The following is a 20,355-nucleotide window of genomic DNA, read 5'->3' on the forward strand; positions in this document are numbered from 1 at the left end:
GAACATTCCTTGCTGATGCTGTGTCTTCAGAGCCATTCAGAAATCTCTGGAAACAGCAGCTGGAAAGAAGCTTTTCTCAAAATGCAGCTCAGCAGTTCATTCTTGAAGGCATGGAAGGGGCTTTTCCACTGAAATGGGATTATTTTATACTTTAACAGAGGTTGTATCAAGGACATTGGAAAAATTTCCATGCTGTATTGAAGTTTTTCAGAGAAATGAGCTCTGTAACCAGGTCCCATTACCTCACTGCCCTCGAACATTTTCCTTGCTAAGAGACTATAATTTCTATCCTTTGGATGTATGAGCTGGAAATACTTTGGGTTTATAGCCCCTATTTATATTTCCATCATTCTGGCAGGGAAATTCGAGATGGTGACTCTGGGCCAGATTGTGGCAACACACACTGTATACAAAACCCAGCGCAGCTTTGTTGTTTTAAAGCCGTTCCTTTTGTTTGTTGACCTTGGGCTTTTGTATCACCCAAGACATGGCGAGGAGCACGCTCTGCTTTTGTGATGCAAGAGGCCAAGCTTTGGAAATGTTGTGACTCCCTCCCATGGAGTATGTTTAAACCCAGGCATGTTCCCGAGCGTACTTGGCACCAAAGGTGGTGCTTTCCTCCAGCAGCAAGATGCACAATGTGCATCGGGAGGGCTGGGCTATCACTGTGAGGCTGATTTACCGACCTCCCTGATGTCAATGGGGGTAAAGCAAGCAGTGACCCCCTGCTGAGAAACAGCCAGCGAATACTAATCTTGGAAAGCCTGAGCTGCTCCATTCTGCTGGAACTGCCATGTAGAAAGTACCCCAGAGGCAGGCACAGGTCCTCAGGAAGGATTAATCAGCTTCCTAGGACCAGGACTTGATGTCTGCACTGAGTTACTAAGCAGCTGCGGTGCCTGGAGGGGCAGGAGCTTCAGGTATGTCGCTCCTCCATTCAGCTTTCTGAGCATTGTGAAGAAGAAAATGGTCCCTGTTACAGCTCAAGCCTTTTGCCAGATTTGCCTTACAGAGCAGCACTGACTGGGGCTGCATGGTTATGATTTGGATCACCACGCTGGTCTCCCCAGAAGAAGCAGCAGCATTTGCCCCTGGACATCTCCCCAACCAGCCTGGGGTGGGCTTGTTGTGCTGTGGTGGGGATGAAGCGTGAAAACAAGCATGGCCAGCTAGCGGGGAGGACACACAGTGGCTGGGAAACTGCCTTCAGTGGCTTTACTTCTGCCAGCCAAAAGCTTCGGAAAAAAAGCTCCTGTCTTTTCAGATCCTGGCAAAGGAAGAGTTTTTCAGATTAAGAGATGGACACAAGAATACAGAATTAATGTAGAAAAGCCTACTCTTAAACTGCATCGTGTATAGGGCAGAGTACTCTCTCCAGCAGCAGATGAGGAGTGAATCTTTAAAGCAAAGGTGGACACTGAATCCCTGTTTTGAACAGCGGGACAATGAGGATGTTCCCATGGATACTGAGAACACGGCAGAGGAGTGCAGGGCCCGGGACTAGCTGCGAATAAACATCAGCTGGAGAGCCCTGGAGTCTGCGAGAAATCTGTGACAGAGAAGCAGAGACCAGGGACAAAATGTGAGGCAAGAGGCTGGAAGGATAGCAGGCAGCAAAAGGGAAATTAATTGTCATGGTAGGGGAGGTGGCAGTGAAAACTGAATAACTGGTGATAAAAATGGTCTGGGGTGAAAAGAGCTTAATTGCTTCAAACAGGGATTCTTGCTTTTTTGGTAGATTACTTTTGCAAGCTACTGCTCATTCTCAGACCGTAAAGCTTAAGATAACACAGCTAACACAGCGAGCCTTGGATTTGGAATAGCCACTCGCATAACTGTTTTCTTTGCTAGTTCAACCCAACCCAATAACACCTCCCATGACAGAAAGCTGAAATCCTTGGCAGACAGACAGGTCAGGCAGAAGTCCCACATTTGAAACACGATTGCCAAAATATCTGAGAGAGCCAAACTCAGTAGCACCTACTGTGCTGAGGTCCTAAGCACCCGAGTCCTGCAGGACTAGGAGAGCAGTGGCAGGAGCATGTACCTTTCCTCTTCACTAAATCTGTCCAGCCAGTGCCTAGGTGACATATGGTCCTGAATAAAACTGTACCTAGCCCCCTGCTAAAGACACGTCTTAAGAATGGGTTTGGTGACAGAAAGAATACAGGAGAGCCCATTCAAACATCTAATGGACAGGGAGATGGCATAGGTAAATGGAACAAAAACTAAACCACAGATCTAAAACATGTTGCTAAAGAGCTGTGCTCTGCATGTTGGTGTGGTGCCCTTCCTGGGCTGCATGGCAGACTCCTGCCTGAAGGTACAAATCTTCCTTAGCATGATAGCCAGATGCATGAAGCTTCCAGGAGAAAGTTGGAGACCATCTTTGGCCACAACCCTTTTACAGAAGCCATTTCTCAGACCCTGAGAGCTCAGTTCTCTTTTAGAGTTTGGCTTCTAGCACTTCCTGGTGAAATAAAGGCCACCAAAATGCATGTAACATGTTCCCAGAGTGGTGTAGAAATAGAAGAATCCGTTGTTTAAAAAAAACCCCAACAACTCCAGGAGACTGGAAAAGCTTCATTTTCAGATAGAAATAGGTGGTGAGATTTCATTTTCCTCTGGAACGGAAAGGTGCTTTCCTTTCAGCTCATCTTGCCGCAGGAAACAGCCTCTGCCACAAGCAACATGAGCCTTTCAGTGTTCTGGCTGGTGCATGACTGCTCCCACCGCTCCCAAAGTGAAACAGCCCCCACAGGTCCCTGTGACTCTTTCTCACTTTGCAGTGGTTGCCTCCCTGTCCCAGATGCTAGCCAAGGCACATGGCAGCCACTCAGCCTACCTCTCCTCCTGGCAATTGAGACTGGCCAGTGATTACCAAGTCAGTCACCCCTGGGTGATGACGAGTGTCTGGCTGGGTAGCTGCTAGTGCCGCCAGTCCTGAGCCCAGACTCTGATACTGTAGCGCAGAATGCTTATTTGCATTTAGCTAACTCTTTTTTTTCAACTTGTTCCAATGCATTTTAGCAGTCTCTTTCTTTCTCAGTGGTAAAACTGGACAGACAAATCTAAGTATAAAGCCTAGATCAAATATACTTAATAGAAAGTGATCTGACTGCAGAATATAATTTCTTAGGTTGGACCCGGCTACCCTTAAATCTCTGACAGCATTAGCTGTCCTGGAAATAGTTTTGTCAGAAATGAGGGAATATAAAACAATTTAAGAGATTCTTGATGTTAAGTATGAAAGTGAAACATCTCAGGAGCAGCAGTAGCTATTCTGGTCACCATGTGTCTAACTTCTCTAATCATGAGAAGAATATCAGCTTTGAAAAGATCAACGATAACATTTATCTTCAGAAAGCAGGTCACCAGCCTGCTTTGGGGTCGACAAGATGATGACAGCAAATCTTGCTGGGAGGTTTCATGCCTTAAAGAGAATTCCTATTTCTTATTTCTGCATATAAGTCTGGCTTGCTTCCTGATCCTTCAGCTTTTCTCACTGAAGCACAAAGAGCTTCATGGGTGTGAAGAAAGAACACACAAGAATAGGTGTTGTCAAAATACCATTTAATGATCTCTTCAACCTCAGTCACTGTGGATAATCACCTGCAGCTAAAAGGTAGGCCTGCTTTATACTTAAGTACCATGATAGATTTAGAGAGGGTTTTTTCTGTGCTGTGGGAGAAGGATGGGCTCTCCTGCTCTCTTTAAGAAGAGTGTCAGTCTTACAAGGCACTTGGTCCTTCACGTAAATAGAAAAATATCTTCCTTGTACACTGAAGAAGCCCATCCTCACTTCAGGTTCTGTCTATTCTCCATTATTCAAGGGGGCTTTATTCCGTTTTCTGACACTTCCCAGTGATCAACACATTTTGAGGAAGTTTTCTTCCACAACCTTTCCTATCTGCTTGGCCTGACATGAAGAGGAAGAAAAGTGCGCAATTAAGCAATATGATACAACAAGCTTTGCATTACTGGCAATTAATGGAGCCTTCAGGCAAGCTTCTGAGGCACAAGTCCAAGCCATAAGTGGCTGCAGCTACCTAAGAAATGCAATAGTCTTTTCAAATATCGGGCACCCTGGGTGTTTGAGAACTAACAGAAAATGGGATTTAACAAACAAGAACAAGTTATTTTTGTGCTTTATTTGGGTGTTGTTACTATTGTTATTACATTACTGAAAAGTAAGAAGAAATCGATGACATTTTCACTTATCACAAAGGTAGATTCAAAGTTACCTTGGATGTAATAGTAAAATGAGAAATTTGCTGAGAAAAAAAATCTAATTTCAGTCAAAACCTCATGCCATATTTTTCCACAGAAAGAAGTAAACTCTGCTGAAGTTATTCAGGGAAAGAATGAATGTGATGACTTATATACGAATAAGGTAATGCAGAGCTGGTTTTAGAGAAACAAGAAAGCAACACAATAAAGAATGATCTCTCTTTACCAGTGTGGAGGAAAGGAGCAGGGGGTCTTCTGGGGAACTGTGATAGAAAATGGCTGGCAAAAAAACCATGGGGTGTGAGGGAGATCAGTGTAGCAAAAGCAGCAGGAACCAGGGGTCATAGCTGCAGTATTACCAGGACCACTATAGGCAGTCAAAGACGTCCTGGAAGATGTTCTGATTTGCTTCTCAGCAACAGACCAATGGTCAAGGAACCACAAAATTGCATGTCACACACTCTCCAAACTGTACCGTCACAGTCTCCTAACTCTCCCTTATATTTTACTTGTAAATTGATCAGCCTTGACAACGGAAAACATGCAGACCCAGACAATTTCTCAAAGAAGTAACAAACACACCTGCCAACAGCCGCTTACCTCCAAAATGCTTGTGACCCAAAGCTTTTACAGAAGGTGGTCCAAATACTTTCCAACATTACAGAATAAAGTAATAGAGTAATTTATATCAGAGAGGATCACTGGAGATCCATCTGGTGCAGCAAACTGCTCATTGCAGGGCTAACTTTAAAGGGACATTAGGTCAATCAGGGTCTCGTCGAGCCAAATTTTGAATATTCTCAAGAATGAAGATCCCCTAGCCTCTCTGGGCACTTGTTCCTGTATTTGACTACCTTCACTGTGGAAGTTGGGTTTTTTTAAATTATCTAATTGCAATTTCACTGCCTTCAACTTGTGACTGTTATTTCTTTTGCTTTGACTGTACACCTTCAAGAAGAGTCTGGCTTCATTTTCTCTACACCCTCCTCTTAGTTGCCTGATGGCTGTAGGTGCATTCCTCTATACAGACTGAACAAAGCCATCTCTCAGTCTCTCCTTGGATGTCTTTGGTCCAGTTCAATGAGTCTGGTGGCCTTTCACTCAACTTGTTCCAGTGCGCCAATGCCTTTTTTTATGTACTGGGGAGATCACAGCTGGACACAGTACTCCAGATGTGAATAGTGTCTCATTAGCTACACTCTTGTAATACCGCCCACAGAGCCATTGAGCTTCTTTCCCCACAAGGGCACACAGGACCTCCAGATCATTTTGTGCAGAGCTGTTTTCTCTTCAGCTGCCCCGCAGCAGTACTGGGGTTATTCCTCCCTCACTGCAGGACTTTGAAATTGTCCTTATTGAACTCCATGAAGTTCCTGTTGGCCCATTTCCCCAGTTTTTGAGGTCACTGTGAATGGCATCTCTGCCCTCTGGCATATCTCTCACACTCCTCACCCTCCAACTTGTTGCCACCCATGAGCTTGTTGAGGCTGCATTTTGTTCCAATATAAAGCCATTAATAAAGATCCATGTCAACTAGTATAGTGCAGGTGCAGCAGGGTTTGGCCCTTCATTTCTCTGTTTGCCATTCCCTGGAAGAAATGTTAATAAAAACCCATGTAGAAAGGAGACAAATTAAGGCAGGATTGAAAAAAAAAAAAAAAAAAAGAAAAGCCGATCAAGACTGAAACAATCTACAACAGTCCAACAGTCTTCAATCATTCTTGCATTCACTCCAGGATTAACTAATTAATGAGAGCTCTAGGCTCTGGCAGCACATTTCTTAGTGGAAAGAATTACTGTAAATGTGAAAAGGGCCAGGGAGTAGTTTAGTCTCTGAGATGCTCCCCACCCTGGTCTGCTCAGAGTGACTTTTGCTTTCTGGCAGCTGCCTGCATGCCAAATGTTTTCCCAATAGCTGTCAGCATCCTGCCTGCACGTCGGCTGGGCGCCAGCTGCTGGGGAGGTGAGGGGGGACATTATTCATCGGGGAGATCAGTAAACCCTGCAGAGAGAAGCAGGCCTCCAGGCAGCTGTTCAGCAGCAGGAGCTGAGCTGGAAGCAACCGAGAATAAATACATAAATAAGCACACCCCAAATTCTCTTCTCATTTTAGGCTCCTGCTCAAAAACAGAGGAGGAGGACAGGCAGGTGAGGAGGGGAGAGATTAGTGAAAGACGATGGTAAATCATCCCCCATGTGGGAATAATTTCTTGGTTTATAAATGTTTACTGGAGGTGTTAAATTGCTTTGTGTGTAACTGCAGCTTGCCAGGGTCTACCCTATTTGACACCTTGTCCCAGCCCATTATCTCTGCAGGGTATTTAGGTGAGGGAAGTGGTCAATTGGCACATTGATATTTTGCCTGAAGTGCACTTTAGAAAGCTCATGTGCTGTTACATGCCCTTCTCTATTACATTTACAGATTGCCACACCATCGATAGAAAAACATTGCCCAAATGTTGTTCAGTGTTAAATATATAGCACATAATGTACTATAAGGTGTGGCACTTTCTGTGAATCTTGGGAGAACTACGCAATTAACATATTTTTTGATCTGCATTCTGGGAACCTAAACTCTCCCAATCAGTTTCTCTCCTTTCCTCTCCCCTTTGCCACCCCCTTTTTTTTTTCTCCCATCTACATCATCTCAGAAGTTTTCAGAATTTTGGTTCAGAAGCAACAAAAAAAAACAGAAAGAGACATTCTAAAAAAGATCCCCATTAGAACAGAGTTTAAATTAAAAAAGACAGGGAATAGACAGACCCTAGGGTCCTTCTTTGACACAAGCTTCCTCCTTTCCAGAAGCTGGAAAGTGACCTGCTGCCTACCATTATGTCCTACATCAGTGTCCAGCGACAGTACCTTGACCTCCCTAGATACTCTCCCTGTAGAACTGCAAGAAACTTTCAACTATTGAATAAGTCCTTGAGAGAGAAGAAAATACCCATCTCATAGCAAGGTGTATCTAACGTGTGGTGAGAAAGTGTGGCCCTTGTAGGTTAGAAAACCCAAATGTCTCTTTCAGGGAGCAGGTTGTGAATGGCCCTGTGGGGTGGGTGAACCCACTGGGCTGGGAAAAGGTACAGTGGGAAGGGGACAGTATCATAATTGGACTTTAAAGAGTCTTGCATCTTGGACTAGGCAGACCTTTTTTAGCCAGAACATGTGTCCTGGGGTCTGCGAGTGCTGAACAGTGGGAAAACACCTGCTGCTGGCTTGGCCAGTTTCTTCTCTGCTCCCCCCATGTAAAAGTATTTGCTTCCTCATGCTGTGATTGTACTTCAGATTGCAGTGCAAAAATAAGTTTTGGGAAAAAAGCACTTTCAGGTCTGTTTGGGATGGTGATTCAACAGGCTGACTACCAGAGTGCAGATTGTAGCAGAAGCGCTGAATCAGCTGGAACCAACAGGAATGTCTGTGTTAATTAAAGGAATGAATGGGCTTGTATGGAGGAATCGGAGCATTCGCTGACCCCATCACAGTTGCGAGTGACAAGGGCATGTCATCCAGGCTTATACAGACTGGCCAAATTCAGGCAAGTCCTGTAGGACTAAACACCGCTCCAGGGCAGAGATCCTTCTTCACAGCAAAGATTTGTCCACCGTGCTCAGCTTTTTTGTCACCGTGCTCTTTGCTTTGCTGTCAGTGCTGTCACCCCTCCTCTCTTGTCATGGCCATTGCTCCACACAGAGCCCTCCCCATTTCAGCCCCTGGGCATCTCCTGGTCCATCACCTTTTGTCCATACCATGGTATTATGCTGAGTCTGCATACCACACTGTAAATGGTATGGCCACCACTGTGGTAGGTCCCATGCAAACACTCAAAAATGTGCTTTCTCCCCTGGATAATCACCTCCTATGGCAAAAGAACCAGCTCCACAGGGAGACAGGAGATGAGAGCAGTCTGGTGCATGATTAATTTATATCCTTAAAAGTCTGAAATGCTCCCAAAGACATTAGTATTCCCCACATAAGGAAGCTGTCCAGATTTTCAACGTATCCCTGCCTTATTCCCACATCTACTGGAATTAATAGCTGAAGGCTTGCAAAGCCCAAAAGGCAAACACAGAACTGCATTTAATCTAATGCAGAGGCTGAGGTCATAGTTTGGGAGTCTAAGAGTTGTCAGAAACAGAGACAGCCCAAATTCTCATTTATACTAAGACACTTTTATAATATCCTGAAAGCATAAATGGAGCTCAGGATGGGTGCAGTGCCAGCACTGACAGCCTCTTTGCACTGTGGAAACATTGGTATGAAGAGCCCTTCAGAGAACTGAAGAAAAGTGAAAATGAAAAGCCCATTCCTTACATCTAACCCCAGCAGAGGTGACACAGCCCAAGAGCTTTCTAAGGTAAATTAGACTCCAGACAGTTCACTCTGTGTGTGTGTAGACCTGTGCAAAAGGAAATTGTGGATGCTCTGCAAGGAGGATGAAGAATCCACCTGGGTAATTTAAAAGCAGGCGTCAGCCCACATATGTGTTTTTTCAAACTGCTTAGTCGTCCAGCCTTTGCACCCAGAAATCATTCCTTTCCTCGGTTAAATGGGTTGCTATGTCTAAGTTGGTGATGGATCTTTTGGGATGAGTAAGTGCCACCTCCTGCTTCCCATATTTACCTTTTCACTGGGTAAGCTCTGGTGCCAATTGTACCCAAAGAAGTGCTGGTGTAACAAGAACCGATGTGTGTTTGATTCACCCCTGCCAGCCCTGGCTGAGGCCCACACTGCTCCTGGTGCCCAGCTCATCTCCATGCACTGTCTTCAGTCAGGCCATGTGTTACAGGGCACTGACATAGGAAAGAGACTGCACAAGATATGCCAGACTTCTTCTAACTCTGAAGCAAATGTGCTGAATAGGTTGATGGAGCCACCACAATGCCATGGTGGAAGTGGCACAGAAAAAACACATGCAGTTTTTTAGGTTTGTGAGATGGTGGTCTCTCTCTCCAGTAGCATATTTCGCTGAGATGATCTAATCCCTTGCCCCATCCTACAGATGTGCAGAACTTAGTAGCTAAAAAAGAGGAGGTGGAGACCCAGAATTCTGTTACTGTAAAATTAAGCTCTGGATGCCGTATGTGTTTTAAAAATCAGGCAAGCAAAGTAATGCCTGGCTACAGTTATGTTGTTTGCCAACTTACTTGTACCTACTTGTTTCAAGATACGCAAGTAAGTAGTCATGGAGGTCTGTATACTTCCAGTTCCTTGCTGTCTTTAGTTAACAATAAAGTCAATAAAGTTTGTAAAGCTCTTTTTTTTATTTTTTTAATTTGCCCTAGGCAAGTGGCAAGTGTAGGGATCCCTGACTGCTATACCTTGTCATTAGGGGATTTATCTTCCAGGTGAAACAACCACAATTTTTTCCTTGTGCAGTTCAAATCAGTTGGCACAGGGTCAGAAAGAATGCCCTAACTACAAGGTGTCAGAAGGATCAAGGAATCAGCAAAGACAGAGCTTTGATTTAAACATGCAATAGGATGTTTAAAGAAATAACTATGAGACGTCCTGCAAAATGACAGAATTTAATAGTCTAATACATTGTTAGATAGTTTATCAATTAACTTAATTTCAAACTGGAGAGAATAGCCCAGTGGTTTCTTTATTATGATTGGTTTTGTTGTCAGAAACATTTATTATTTAACTAATTTTAAATCCTCTGTGTTATATTAATTGTCTTTCAACTAAACGGCCATGATCTATTGCCTTTGCATTGAAGAGGAGTGTGAAGAAGCCAGGAGTCCTGCAGCAGGTGGACATCAAATCTGCCTGTTAGCAAGATGCTGTTGTATTTCCTTCCTGTAACTTGCTGATGGGATTTCCAAGGACTTTGAGTATTCAAAAACCACGATGACTATCTCACCATCTAGAAACATTCTGACTTGTGACTATTTTGCTTAATAATTAACAGAGGCCTAATGAGTGATGGAAACAAGATGTATATGATTGCATCATCATCAGGAGAGCTGATGCACACATGTGAGTGGAGGGTGTCCCCCGTGGCACCTTCATGTGGCTGGGCACCTTGCGAGATGTCTGTGGTCATGCAGGACATGGCTGTGGGCAGGACAGGGGGACTTGGGGCGAGTGAGAAGCAAGCTGCACCCATGTGGATGAACTGAGGGGCCCCCACACAGCTCAGTAGCAGTAAATTCCGTAATTTACCTTCTAAAGTGAAGAAGAATTTTTATTTCTGTAACTTCTGAAGCATTGGTAGGAGAGGCTATGGAAGTTGGCTGGCCTGAGCTCTTAAGCTTGTGGAGATGGCAGGACAGGGGCACATCAGCACAGGCTGTAAACAAATGCCTAGGGCTTGTAAGGACTGTAACAAACCGTGGAAAACACATACCATGTATATTGGGTATCCAGACAAGCACTTATTTGCCAAATTCACCTCCCACCACACAAATGCATGTGTCCTTAAACATGCATAGAAGAAAACAAAAAAAGCTGAACTAATGCCAGTCATAAAACCACACATTTTCACAATAAAATAGCCATGCAAAAGCACTAGCTGTGAATACCTGTGTATTTACTGCAAGCAGAAATATGAACACCATGCCCCAGACACTCTTGTGAAATAAATTTTGTCTTCAATTTCAGTTTAATAGCTCAAGATCTTTCTGCCAGACGCATGAATGGCTTTGAGAGGAAAGGCATGGGAAGGAAAATGAGTATGTGATCAACCTAGGAAATGGTTCTTGGGAAACCTTCCAGTGCTGTGAGCAAGTGAACACAAGAGTGCATTAGCATGGCACACTGTCTGATGGAGGCTCCAGCAGCTGGTTCACAGGACATAGACTTTGTGGGATGACAGAAGGCAAATGGATATAACAGACTCAACCTTTAAAGTTTTTAGCAGAGACTTGTGAAATTGTACCAAAGAACAAATAGAGACTTGCCAATATAGTAAGAGCTGTCAAGACTTGAAATGGATTGATGGACCACAGTCATAGCTAATTGACAGTGACAAGTGTTGCTTTGCACCGTTTGGACTGGAAATTATGTCTTGAGAAATTAAACTGAGGCTAGCATTCTCAAAATCACTGTTTTTCAGCTGTTCTAATGCTCCCTTTCAGAAATATTCCTGCATGCTACATTATGTGTCTCTATGTCTGAACTAGAAGCAAACAGACAAAAGCATTGATTAAATGTGTGAACAATGTTATACTCAGAGACAAGGTGTACACTGAAAAACACAAAGGAATTGTACAGAAATAAGTAGAGAGGTTGGAAGGTTAGAAAGACAGATTGGGAATAGCAATGAGATTTCAACACGAACAAAGACAAGCTACTGTGTCAAAGACGAAATGTAGAGTCGGAAGTTGTAACGACAAACTCATAAAGATGTAGGCTTGGGAATAAAAGGGTGAAAAGTAATAACTATCAAGGCTGTGTAAACAGAGGCATTTTACTATCATACACAGATATAACACACTGCTCTTTGTATAGCACCAGTAAGAATGTCTCTAACATTAACTCCAAATTGCAAGCACTCTGATGGCAGAAAAAAGGGGAGCAATGCCATCAAACAGAGATATGGTATTACTTCTGAGACATACCACAGGGCAAGGCCAGAGTATTAGGAATCTCTGGCAAAAAAAGTAGTATTTTTGAAGCAAACCAGGCTGCAAGGATCATGATCATGGAAAGGCTTTGTCTACTGGGATCAGGACCTAATACAGGCAGACTCATAAATGCAAACCACTGTTTACAATAAGGGTTAGTTGACACAGAAGCAGAGAAAAATCAAGGGAAAGGAAGATCCATTGTCACTTTTATTTAGAAGCTTGAGGCTAAAAAGAACCTGAAAAGGAGGGACTTGTGGTTGCCTGAAGGGTCTGGACTGGAAACAATGATTGTACATCATAATGTGCAACTGAGACCTGATATAAAACCACCAGAGTCAGGTCAGTCTTTCCACAGCTTCGAGGAAACCTTGAAGTCATCAGGGCTGTGTCGCCTTAGTTCAGATACCATTCAGACCCTGAGGTCATCCTGCTTGCCCCAACATTGCTTCAGGAAGCCAAATTTTCAAGAAAAGTTAGTGTTTCTCACCTTACCACCTTGGTGCCATTCCTCATGACCTGCATGTCCACCATGCAGCCACCCGTGACATAAGCAGCCAGGTTCAGCTCGGAGAACTCAGCCTGCAGCAGAACAAAAGGACAGAGCGTTACTTGAGGACTACAGAGACACAAACACACAGACACAGATGCAGAATAGTCTTCAGCTGGAGCATGCCTTTCCTTATTTTCCTTTTTAATTTTTTGTTTCCATGAGGCAACGGGAGATCTAATTACAGCTGATTTGCTCTGGAGAGACTGCAGAAGTATTTACGGTTCCCACACTTGGGGTGTACAAGTATACAGGATTAGGCTTATTGCAGTAATAAGTATAGAAGGAATTAAGAATGAGCAAGCTGAAAAACACATACAGGAAAGAATAATAATAATAAAAAGAGGTAAGGTCATTTGAATTCAAATTCCAAGTTTCCACTTGGAGAAATTGCTTAGATTTATGTCTGAATTGGCTGTCGTGCCACTGGCCAGTTATAAACCCAATAGAAAAGATTTAAACCTCCCTAAATAGCAAAAAAGCCTAATTATGCTGCAGGAAGGTGATAAGCAGAGAAACCCACCTGATGTGGTTTACTTATTAAGACTTTAACTATTAAAGGGCTAGTAAAGCTGGATAAGCTATTAACAGTACTGCCCAATTATTAAAACACTCTATCTTTTAAAAGAGGTGCGACTTACAAGGCTGGAAAGGTTGACAAGGAATATTTAAGCTACAGGGAGAAAAAGGCAATGTGCACAGAGGTGATTACAACTGCAGTGCGTGTCAGTGAAGGTTAAGACACAAATCAGAGCGATTAACTGATGGAGAGGTGTGATAATCCCTCATGTAGCCGCTGGTTCTGCTGCCCATCACATAGGAATGACAGTGAGACTCGATGGTCTCAGGCCACTCTCAGCAGGAGGAGGATGGCAGGATTAGCTGGTCAGCACTCGTCTTGGGCTCCAAATCTTAACCCTGTCCTTTCTGAGCAAATGAGTAGACCCGAGATGGGAATAGCCTATTGCTGTGCCATGCAAGTCCTCCGTTTCCAGCACAATGCAAACATAGCTGTACAGACCCAGAATCTTAAATTAGTGCCTGTGCATATAAATAAACAAGTTTCATTTTCTGAGACAGAAAACTTAGTCTTCTCCCTTTCAAACAGTTTTTCTTTTCCTCTTTCTTGTTAATTCATTTCTTTCAGATTTAGTATGATGGAGACTGGACAGCAGCAAAATCATCTTCTAACTAGTGGCTACCTAACATCAGAGCACTCAGGTGGTGTTGCTAATGCTTGTGATTTTGTTAAGAACCTTGTACTATTTAATCTTCTTCTGACATTTCTACTAGCTGGAACCAAAAGGTAGCCACTTTTATACCAAAACAGCCCACCCCAAACCAAAAAACCCAACCAAAATTTTAAAAAGCATTTTTATCTTCATGAACACATGGAAAAAACTTGCCAATCGAGAACTAGTGCACCTGTAAAGGCTCAGAAGCCAGATGACAAATGAAAATACCACTTCTAGCTTTTTTTTTTTTTCCTTAAATCCACATAATTTTAAAGCAACGGCTGTGGACTGGTGACCTGATGATGTAATAAGACTTTATGTCTGCTGCCCTGCATAAACTTTTCAATGTAACACCCTTGCATGCTCTTACATCATTGTAACTCCCAATTACAATGAAAGGAGGGGGAAAATTCCTGTTGCCAAGAAATAAATCCTACTTGAAACACATGCACATACAGACACACACACACAGGGAATGGCAGTGGTTCAGGCTGCTGCCTTGGCCACTTCCATGCTTCTTCAGTGATCACATTGAATCAGAGAGAGGAAAATCTATACCTCTAAAAGGCTTCTGCATTTCATACATTTGAACAACCTCAATAGACGTAGGGAGGGAGGACTCCACCTTGAACGAATTTATCAAGAGTAGATGCTCTGGGTACCACCAGTGAGCTTCCCAGCAGGTTAAGGTAAGTTGGACAAAGCATACCTGCTTGCTAGCTTACACGTGGCCTTGAGAGGCTCTATAGACTGGGGAGATGAAAGGATAGATGGTTTTCCTGCCTTTGCATCTGCATACGCCTTAGAGATGTTCGACTCTGAAAGCAGAGCTTTACTAAGCTGGATCTTCAGCTTCTGCAGCTGAGGGATGCCTCCTCTAATGTGAAAACCAGAGCAAGAGAAGGAAGTTTTAGGTCTGTGTTTTCGTATTTTTTATGCTTTTCTTCCATAGCTTTTTTCCGTAAGAGTTCTGTACTAAAGAGCTTAAACACTTTCTTTTGCTGGGGGCAAAAATCATCAGTCTTCATTTGGTAGCTGGCACTTACAATCTAACTAAGTTGGCCTGACAGGTGGTCCCTGAGGCAGTCAGACCAAACAAAGCTGTGTTCAGACACCTGAAGTCCAAACAGGCCTGGGGATCCCCTGAACTGGTAAGTACTTGATACCAAGCTGCCAGGACCAATTTCAGGCTTGCTAATGTCAAGAGCCACAAAAAAGGGAGAAATCCCCTTTGGTAACCATTGTCCAGGGCACCCTGGCAAAGTGTGAGGAATGGAGAGTATGTGGCCCAGGGGACTCAACAAACCCAGAGCACTACCCTGTCCCCGAAACATCCAGAAATACAATCACAGCTGAGGAAAAATCCTAATCTTTTCCTGGCATTTCACGGACTAAGTTAAGGATTGTTGCTGCTTTCATGTAGCGGCTTTGTCCCATCCAACAGGCCACTGCGAGCTGGCGTTTGGAAGAAGCTTCAGTCAGCAGAAATTGTTTCCTGTTTATTTTCCAGCGTTCCCTGTATTTTTAACTTTGCGGGTTTTGTAGCCTGATGACTTCCTTTGGCTGGAATTTCAAGTCTGAGATCATCTCCAGCCTGAGTTTACCTTGCAGACAAAGAGGGCTTTGAAAGCAGCCTGTGCAGATAGAGTGACAGGTAACTATGCATAAAACAGGAGAGCCCAGCTCCCCGTGGCCTTGTGGAGTCATTCGCATTAGGATTCATCGAATATAAGAAGGCATTACCTTACCCTGATGGTGTTTTATACTTGCTTTGCAATGGTGCCAGTGGCTGCAAAAACATTTAGCCCAAGACTGAACCATGTGTGACAAACGTGACATGATCTGTCTTGAAGAATAACGTAATACAGACTATGGGAGTAGAAATATTCTGTATGTCTGTGAGGCCTAGATTGGGCAGGTTGCCCACAGATATTTTGAGGATAGTTCTGTTAAAAATACCTATTTCAGGAATTCAGATTCAGAAATCTCTCCAGATCATTTGGATTAAATCTTAAGGTACTCTCGGTTTCTCCCATCAGTATTCTCTAGGTGCTGGAGATCTTTTTGGTGAGCTATTTTAGAGCTTCCGTTTTTGTTTGCTGATAATAAAACAAGGAGTACTTTCTTATTTTAAATCATTAGACAGTAGAAGTGCCTGGCTTGATAGCCATATGTGCTGGTTTTGTCTGGGACAGAGTTCATTTTCTTCAGCCTAGCTAGTACGGGGCTGTTTTGGGTTTATGGGATGTTTCAGTTACTGCGAGCAGTGCTCACACAGAGTCAAAGCCTTTTCTGCTTCTCACCCTGCCCTGCCAGCGAGGAGGCTGGGGGTGCACAGAAGGCTGGGAAGGGGGACAACTGACCCCAACTGTACACAAGGATATTCCATACCATACGACATCATGATCAATATATAAAGCTGGAGGAAGGGCAAAGCGGGGAACATTTGGAGTGAAGGCATTAGTCTTCGCAGGTAACCATTACATGTGATGGAACCCTGCTGTCCTAGAGATGCCTGAACACCTGCCTGCCCATGGGAAGCAGCGAATTAATTCCTTGTTTTGCTTTGATAGTGTGTGCTGCTGCTTTTACTTCACCTATTAAACTGTCTTTATCTCAACCCATGAGTTTTCTCAATTATACTCTTCAGATTCTCTCCCCCATCCCACTGGTGTGTTACTGAATGAGCGGCTGCGTGGTCTGTAGTTGCTGCCTGGGATTAAAACATGACATCATACCTTTTAATGCTTCATGGGAGGCACATTTTCAAGCTGTATTTTAAGCATTTTTCGTGGAATAACAGAAAGTTGGCTTGGAAGGGCTTCAAGATATCGCATAGTCTCTCTCCTGTGCCAGATGAGCTCTACCTTTCCCATTGTTTGCAGATACTACATAACCTTCTTGTCTCTTCCACAGATGAGGAACCTTCTCAGGTAATCTGTGTCTTAGAAAGTTTTCCAATGTCCAACCTAAATCTCCCTGCTTAATTTTAAAGCTTGTATTTTTTTGCCCATTACTTCCTCCTGTAGAACCTGAAGATTTCTTGTGAAGACTTACTCTTTTTTCTTCCTTTTTTACCCAGACAAAACCAACCCCATTCTAATAAGGTTTTCTTGTGGGTGACATTTAGCAGCACAGTAGTCATTGACTCAAACTCACTATGATCCTTCAGCAGAGACCTGATCATTGTTGAGTGAGATGAAAGGATCAGGCCACTTGACTTCCATATAATACTACTGTTCATATGTTCCAGTATAGTTTTGTCATAAGTGCAACAGTGATTCTATTTTTAACTCATATTCTGACTGAGATCCGCTGTAATCCTTGCATTGCTTTGTCCAGGCTACTGACTTGTTTTCAGTTTCCCATCTTGTGTGTCTGCCATTGATGACTGGTACATAAGGGGGGAGATTTGTCAGTGTCTATAAAAACTTGAAGGGAGGTAGTATAGATCATGGAGCCACACTTTTCTTGGTGGTGCCCAGGGAAAGGAAGAATGGCAATGAGCACAAGTTGAAATACACTATATTCCATAAGGAAAATACCTTTTTTTTTTTTTCTGTAAAGGTGATCAAATACTGGAACAGATTTCCCAGAGAGGCTCTGAACTCTCTATCCCTTGAGATACTGATCACCTTAATGACTATGGTCTTGGGCGTTCTGCTCAAGATGACCTTGTCTGAGCAGGATATTAGACTAGGAAACACCTAGATGTGCCTTCCAGCCTCAACCATCCTGTGAAAAGTTTGGTATTCTGTAGCTGTCTTTATTAAACTTCAGCCTGTGTGTCAAGGGGCAACCCCAGGAAAGCATCCCCGTTTGCTCTTCGACCAAATGCCAATGGTCTGCTTATCTCCAGTGTGGCACAGTAATGCAGGAATAGGGATGTAACACAGGCTTTGGGCTTTGTGTATTGGAGACATGGAAGGTGTGTTTGTTTGTTTGTTTTTTAAACAGACAGGCTTAGTGTGTCCATGCAGGGACAAGCACATTGGGTATTTTGAACTACTGAGCTTTTTAATCTCTCACGTGTCCACAACCTAACTAAAAACTACCCTGGTTGGTTGTTACTTAAAAGGAAGACACAAAGTTATATTAGACTTCTGTGTGAATATGTAAAAAGCAGGAATTCTTTAAGCCTCCAAAAGTCAATGGAGAACAAAAACAACAAAAAATGAAGATACTATTTAAGAAATTAATTATTTTTGAGTAATTCTTGCTATTTCTCCAGCTCCCTTTATTCATGGTTTCTGAATGCTTGTATGTGACAAAGCTATGAGAACTGCTGTTGCTGTTCTTGAACTGCTTTCAGGCTTTCAGATGGAAAAAAGAACCCCAAACCCTAAGAATATAATGAATAAAAATTATACAGTTAGTTGATGAGAAGCTAGTTTTCCTCTCATCGCACATGGGCCTATCAGACTCTACCTTTTGAAAGAACCACTTTATGTCGCTCATGAAAATATCTCTTTAGGACGGGAAGTACAATGGAGCTGGAATTCATGATTTGTATTACAATTATCTTCTGTGAGGGCCAAGTACAACTTTTTTCCTGACAATGCTGCCAACGGAGTTATAATCTATACCACAAGACTTTTCCAGAAGCATGTACATAGGAGTTCACTGAATAATCATTCCCTGAAAATAAACCAGACAGCAGGAACAAGTGAATGAGCTGTGCAAGAAGAATGCATGTCAGACGGACAGACGGACTCACCTCGTAACAGCAGGAAACAGTGGGAAGGAGACGGGTGGACAAACAACAGGAATAAAAATTTGGATGAACCATCTGACCTCATCAATCCTCCTTCACCCTTTTCATCCCCTCCACCATCAATTAGCCAATGCCAGGAAAGATGTATCTGAATAGATTAAAATGCCTTTAGGAAATACCTGAAGGAAAGGTACTCCAAAGGTGACAGACTCTCTCTAAGATGTTCTGCTTGCTCCTGCCTGCTGGGTCTGTGCTCTTCTCTCTCCCTTCTGTGCTTTCACTGGTCAATGTGGGCACAGGACTGGCAAAGCCCACCAGAGCCATAGGGCCTAAACCCTTGCTACTGCAGGCACCATCTCACAAAACCCTTTCTTAAACCACCGTATTTGTTAGAAGCAGCTGTGTCTCCTTTAGCCTTTCACAGGATAAACAAACTGAAATCTTTCAGCGTCCTAAGTCAGGTCTCCACGGTCATTCCAGTGAGCCTGCTCTGCACATCTCCTGCTTTGTGGGCATCTCTCTCCCAGACAGGTGGCAAGTGTCCCACTCATCTGGCCACTGCCCACAGTGTCATGGTCTGTCTGATGGGTCTGTGGTTGCCCAGGTCTCAGCTCCAGCTGTCCTGCCCTCTTCTGCATGTACCTGGGTGTGCTGGGGATGAACTTCTATGAGGCATCCACCTTGTGCATGGGGGATCCCTACCACCCAAGGAGAAGCCTACCTGGCATATGATCTATATGGGAAACCCCAGAATCATATGACACCGTCAGAGCATGCAAGGCTTGGTTTTCTCTGGAACAGGGCAGAGACGGTGGGGATGGAGGTACTAAATTACTGTCAGTTGCCTCTAGTGATGGAAAACATATGATAGAGCATAAGGCCTATCGTATAATTCCTCCTCTTTCTGAATGTACTATGTTTCCTAATGCCTCCTGGCCTCTGTCCAGTGAAGGTCTGAGAAGATAAAAGCAAAATTAACTTCAGGAAACACTAAAAGCAAGGTGGTCAGCTCCTGTGGCACTTTAAGATTCTTCTTTAAGATCAACTTAGCCTTCAAGCGATTTAATCAAACGTATACTCTTCACTTCTAAAATAATTTCTGTAGCATTTGTAATTCTGGAGAAAAGAACTGGAGATGTATACACTGCAGTTCTCAAAGCTAGAAATCAGAGGGCAAGTAAAAGCAACAACACAGATCAACATCTAAGGATCTTATTTTTAGTATAAAATAGTGACAGTATTTTTAGAGTCAGTTGCTCCTTAAATCTTAGAGGTTTACCCACACTAAGTAAAACTTAAACCACCGGGATTTTAATGAGAATAGGTCAAACAGATTTTCTCTTTCTGATCAGTGTTTCATTTAGTCCTATGAATGACTATCATTGCTAGAGAAGGACTTGTAGTGGAAAAATATCCAAGTAATCAAATTGTAATCCAAACTGCCTTGCAATAAAAAGGGTCCCTGATGCAGGAGAGCATTTGCAGTTGCTTCCCACCCCCTAGACCTCTCTCAGCCCTGCACCTCTGCCTCAGCAGCCAGCAGGGTGGAGGCAAAGGCATTGCATGCCCAGGCTTTCATCAAGGGTAGGCAATAATAAGTCCATCAACCTTTAAAGCACACTAATACATGGGTTTGGGGTGTTAAGCTGAAGATTAGAAGAGGAGAAACAAAGGTGGAAACTAAGTCAGGCCTCACAGTCATTTTAATGAATGACAGGGGACAGCAAAGGCTGGAAAGGCTGTACCCATCACAGCATTCTTGACAATGCTGTTTCCTCGTCACTGACACCAGCTGGTCCCCACAGCATCTCTTGTCTCTTGCTAGTGGTAATGGACCACGCTGAAGATCAAGGGCTCGAGGGTGGTATTGTAGAATCACAGAATCATTTTGTTTGGAAGAGTCACTCAAGATTGAGTCCAACTGTTAACCTAACACTGGCACTAAACCATGTCCCTAAGATCTTCACCTACATGTCTTTTAAACATCTCCAGAGACAGTGACTGAACCACTTCCTGGGACAGCCTGTTCCAATGCCTGACAATCCTTTTCGTAAAGAA

The 20,355-nt window shown here is 43.4% G+C and overlaps 1 protein-coding gene across 1 annotated transcript in view; it reads right to left on the bottom strand.

Annotated features, from left to right (window-relative positions):
- Positions 1-20,355, bottom strand: part of SYN3 (synapsin III) — a 199,991-nt gene that overhangs the window by 141,464 nt on the left and 38,172 nt on the right. Inside the window, exon 4 of the mRNA XM_065039448.1 lies at positions 12,289-12,380. Coding sequence (XP_064895520.1) covers positions 12,289-12,380 — 92 coding nt within the window. The remainder of the gene's footprint in view (positions 1-12,288; positions 12,381-20,355) is intronic.

The sequence above is a fragment of the Columba livia genome, chromosome 1 (genome assembly GCF_036013475.1).
Source record: "Columba livia isolate bColLiv1 breed racing homer chromosome 1, bColLiv1.pat.W.v2, whole genome shotgun sequence".
NCBI lineage: Eukaryota > Metazoa > Chordata > Aves > Columbiformes > Columbidae > Columba > Columba livia.